We start from the raw sequence: 5,386 nt of genomic DNA on the forward strand, positions 1-5,386 counted from the left end.
GCAACAGGTATAACGTACTCACAATTCAACGGCAACACACGACAGCAAACATGACAATAACAATGATCCACAATGTGGGGGAGCAGAGGGGAAACATTTAAACACATACAAACGATATCAATTGGGACCTGGTGTGAATGATTGAAAACGTGACAGTCCGGGATGTGTTCATATGTGTTGGAAACTGAGAAAGTACGGCACTGCTGTGGCACTGCTGCTCACCGTACCATGACATGCACTGACAGACTGCTCTGTTCCAATCAAACAGGGTTTCAATGGGATTAAAGTTCTGAGACAGAGATGGCAAAGATTTGCAAAATGTAAATGTTCTTATCTTTCTAACAGTTTCTTTTTTCAGGATCCACATGTGGCCAAGTTTCAGTCGAATGTCCTGCTGCTTAAAGTTCATGATGCCGTTTACCTTAACTAAGGATCAGTGAATGAGAAACAGCCCCACATCATGAAACATCCACATCCATAGCTCACAGTGGGTATAAGGTTATTTTCTATGCACCTTTCTTTCAACATCTGGGTTCGAAACCCATTGCTGGTGGACAAAGAGCTCTACTTTTGTTTTATTTCGACCATAGTGGTCAGTTTCAATCCAAGTGCCAGTGATATTTAGCAAAAACCAGGCACTTATATTAGTAGTCATTGTCAATAAAGTATTTCTACAGGCAACCCTTCCAAATATGGTTTTCATATGGCAGCATAATCTCATTTTAGATTTGGACACTTGGTGACCCCAAGATTCAACCAAGTTCTGTAACTCTCCCAAACCCTCTTCCCCACTACACACAGGGGCAAGATGTCATCTATCAGGGAGGTTTACCACTGTTTCTAATTATTACCTTAATACTAGTCTGTTTAGGTTTTTCAGTATTTTGTTAGTACCTATTGCCTGTTTTATGAATGTGAACAACCACCACTTGCTTCTCTTCATTTGCAAGTTTTTTGTTTCACCCCCTGGTGATGGATGAAAAATTGATTTGATGCAAAATAACATGGGTGTAACATTTTATACCCCAGTGAAACAGGAAGCAGTGAAAGGTCACAATATAGTTCCTTCAGACTGAGATATACATAAGTTGAATGTTAATGCAGATTTAACTTAATTTATAAAAACGTTAGGGGTGTCAATCATTTTGATACTTATTATTTATTTATTACTTTCTTTACTTTTTGGCATATATTGGAACTCATTACCGTGTTATTTTACACCGCCTTTTTTGCTGATCCTTTTCAAAGGTACCAGTCATTTTGAAGTTGAGAGTACTAAAATAGTATAAGGCTATGCTTTCAATACTCATTTTAGAACCATAGTTGCATACACACTGAGCATGCAAAATCTGTTCTATGAATTCAATGTTATTCAGCAGACATCACTAGCACCACTGCGGAAGGTAGAATTACACCAACTTTCCCATCAAAATCACTTTCAGAGAACTTGGTTATTTTAAGATGTCAACTACCGAGAGGTTTCAAATGTCAAGCAGCATTGAGCTGGTACTGTAGCTTCATGGTTTGACTGCTAGTGATAGTGTTAAGGTCAATAACAACAACTGGGTTACAACTGGATGAAAAATGAATGGGAAATTTATAATTTGTTTGTGCTCCAAATACTACTGTAAGTTGACATTCTACAATGTCCTCAGGTTTCCTTTTTGACTGTACAAACAAAATATCTTCCAATTTATAAGAAGACCACTAATAACATTTTAATAAATGACTAAAGCCAATATTATTTTTAGATAACCATCTTATAGAAACTGAACTTTATTATTACATTATACACGTTGAGATATGTATATTGCAGCTGTGCAGCCCAGTTGGATTGCACTCTTTAAAAGCTTGTATCCAGGTAACTAAAACAGAAGAAGAAATACAAAAAAATATTCAGAATAGTTCAACACAATTTTTCCCACCGTTACAATAATTTTTAGCAGCTTCAGCAGACAGAATCAATTCCTTTTTTCTTACAATTCTTTAAACAAAGTTAACATAGATGGCTTACAGATTCTGCGTCATGCTCTAATCCTGTATCGTGATGCTCCAACTCGTCATCTCGGAATTCCTTTATTACCTGTATGGTGGGAAAAAACGACAACAGTCCATTGACCGAAATCAACCCCACAAACAGCACCGTGTAGCCTATGCGGTCATATGTCTAGGGCCACACACCCAGGAGCGTCAGAGCTCTAACTGGAGGCCGGCTGCTGAGTTTTTCCTTGGTAAGCCCCACGGTGCGAGATAACAGTTTTGAGGGAAAACTCCAGGGTTCACTGTATTAGGGAAGGTAGATTAGTGTATCTTACTTGTAACAACTCTACATATCTGTCTGGGTCCTCCTCCATGAGGGTCCTGATCTGGCTGTTGTAGTGCTCGGAGATGCTCTCCTCCACAGCAACTGTGCAGGCCATGGCCCCTTCTTTACCCAGGAGTGCGGTGCCTGCACCTGGATTGGAAAACAAAAAGTAGGCTACTAACATCATGGTCAGATTGCCGGGTTTCATGCTTTGTATAAAAATTGTGTAATATAGAATGAAGTAGATACTTCCATCACAAGTGCTAGGTTTATTTGTCAGGCATTCGAAGCAATTAGATATTACTGACTGGATTATGAGCTTGAAACCACTTCCTTACCTAGTAAAAACCCTGCAACATTCCAGATGGGCAAAAGTAGTGTTGGCCGAACTCTATTCTCTGAAAGTATCTCATTGAATTTTGCCAGATGTCTCTTCTCTTGATCCCACATTTCCTAAAGGCAGAGTGAAAAGAAATACAGGATTTTTTATGCCAGAACATCTACCAGCACATTAGGTTATTTAAGGTCACAAAAGTCACGAATACTCTTTAATTGGGCTAGGCAGAACATTTCCTTTGGGAAAACAGTCTATAAGTCTATGACGACTTCTCTAAAAGATTAAACCAATCTGCAAATTAGAGCTGGAACAATAAGCAGTAAAATATTGACTCTGAATATTGAAATAAACCAAACAATTATTGTGGGTGATTACCTGAGATATCTTATTACAATAACTGACCTAAAACATTTGTTTGAAATTAGTTTGCTAGTATGGATGAAATGAAAGTTGCACAACTGAGAACTACAACACTGAAAGAAATTTCAAGGGAAAATAAAAACAAAAAACAGCGATGCACATCCATGTAATAAACATGGTTTATTATATAGTAGTATACAATTTACAGTTATTTACATAATATATTACGATCGCCCTGCTCTGTCGTCAATGCAAGAAGATTTACATTAGTGAATGGATCTTGCAATGCATACGGTAGCTGTCAATACCTGAATAAGGGGTCCCGTCTGAGACCTTCCCAACACTGCCATCTGGCCGGCGTAGATGCGGTTGGCACCGTATTCACCTGCGTGATCGACCCGCAACATGCTGTCCAGCATCTTCTTCTCTGTCTCGTCGCGCGGGGGCGGGATTACACTGTATGCACGTGAACTGAGCTGCAAAGGCAGTGCTTCACATAGAAGGAAAACAGTTTGATAAGAATGCTAGCAATCTACCTTATATTTTCTTTACGACGAAATATCACATATTCTAAGGTAGCCAACAGAATCGTTTAAGTCCGCGGTGTGGGTTTTGTATTTTGCAGAGCTACAATTACAAACGTAACAAAGTCAAAAAGCCTTGTCACACTTCCTTACAACACCATGTAAACATAGTTGAATAAGCTAGCCAAATGTATCTGCAGATGTTTCAGGTTGCATAAAACTGATATTACCATGAAAGCAACTGTAATAGTATTAGACATAGCTATAGTAATGCTTTCAGACCGATTCTGACTAGCTTGTTTTTAGCATGGTATCGAGCTAATAGTCTCACCTCTGTACAGTGAACAGTACTGGCTTATCCTCAAATTGCTCAAAACTGGCATCCAGTCATGTAATCCAATGTGTGTGAAAACGGCCCTTTGCATTGCTTAAATAATAGTTATTTGGCCAGAGTACTCATAAAATAAAATGTGTTAACAAGTCGTCATTGACAATTGTTAGAATTCTACCAGCAGCACAGAAGGTCACGTCAATAGTGTATGGTAATGACTAAACCTTCAAACTAAAGGCCCACTTTTTGAAAAAGTTGCGATGTGTAAAATATATACAACCGTTAGTTAATGATAAAGTCTGGAACTTCTGTGTGAATAAAATATATTTTTATAACCTTCCATTTTGGGCTGGATGTGTAGTATTTATGTACACACATCCAGCCCATCACTATCATACATCAGTTAGCTATTAAATTCCAAGTTTGAAAGTTGAATTTGGTTACGTGGTGCACATCATGGCAAATACATAGTATGCTATTTTCATGGACTCGTTAACAGTAACATTTCCACAATGAAATGGAGTGTTGCTGGACTTCCATGCACTCATGCCGTTCCCTAATGGATGTGCCAAATAACCACAATTATCAGCTGATGAGTATAGAATCCAACTTCTTAAAAGACAATTTAAACAATGATGGTCATTGGTCTATTGCATTGGGGCCAGTGCAATGTGTATAGATATTTCTGTTGGTATTACATTTAAAATTTATATAAAAATTATAATATAAATATATTTATTACATTTATTAAAAATAAAATATTCAATATTCCCCAAGTTGAGTATGTCTTGCCATGGGGACTCTTACCTTGAAAGTAAATCTAGGGTCCTGCTTTCAGCACAATATCCTGCTACCAGAAGATGATGTCAAGTTGGTAGAGGACTTTGTTTTTGCATCAAAAGCAGCCAAAATAAATATTTGATTGAAGGCACACTTAAAGATAAATATTTCACAAGCAATTAAAAATATATTTGTTCATAAAGAGTTTCTTTTTTCGATCATGTATATCAGCTATAGGCCTTTTTTGGATTACTTACTATTGGAAAAGGTGGAAGTTTACTCATTCCCAATAATTTATTGGGAACTAAAATTATATTACCAGTATGTATAGTATGTATAAATTATTGATTTCTCTGAGTTATAAAATACTAATCAGTATTCCCCTATTTTACCCATAGATGGCAGCCTTGTACAATATCCGATGCCATGACATTTTTCAACACTGATTTATCATAGTTCTGAACATTTTACAAATAAAATGTAGTGATATTTTCTAGAGAGCCACACTAACCAACAGCCTGAATACACATAGGAAACTTCAGTAATCTAGCCTTTAATGATTCCCTCGTGAAACGTCATGAATCAGACAATCGGACAGAAACTGTCGCTTTGCAAGTTCGTGAAAGAATGTGCTGAAGAGTGGTGAGGCTGACTGCTACGGAGCTGTGATGGCCCAGGGTAAACAGGATGGAGGTTGGGGCAGTTAGGGCTGAGACCAGGAGGTGTGGGGCAGGCTGGGGCTGGATGGA

The 5,386-nt window shown here is 37.9% G+C and overlaps 1 protein-coding gene across 1 annotated transcript; it reads right to left on the reverse strand.

The window, feature by feature from the left end:
- Positions 1-1,579: 1,579 nt before the first annotated feature.
- Positions 1,580-3,967, reverse strand: coq7 (coenzyme Q7 homolog, ubiquinone (yeast)). The gene is given in 6 exon segments (NM_001311055.1): positions 1,580-1,865; positions 2,015-2,083; positions 2,316-2,455; positions 2,644-2,758; positions 3,311-3,492; positions 3,858-3,967. Coding segments are annotated over 6 exon segments (678 nt in total). The 5' UTR covers positions 3,952-3,967; the 3' UTR covers positions 1,580-1,787.
- Between the last annotated feature and the right edge of the window lie 1,419 nt (positions 3,968-5,386).

The sequence above is a fragment of the Esox lucius genome, chromosome 9, assembly GCF_011004845.1.
Source record: "Esox lucius isolate fEsoLuc1 chromosome 9, fEsoLuc1.pri, whole genome shotgun sequence".
NCBI classification, from domain to species: domain Eukaryota; kingdom Metazoa; phylum Chordata; class Actinopteri; order Esociformes; family Esocidae; genus Esox; species Esox lucius.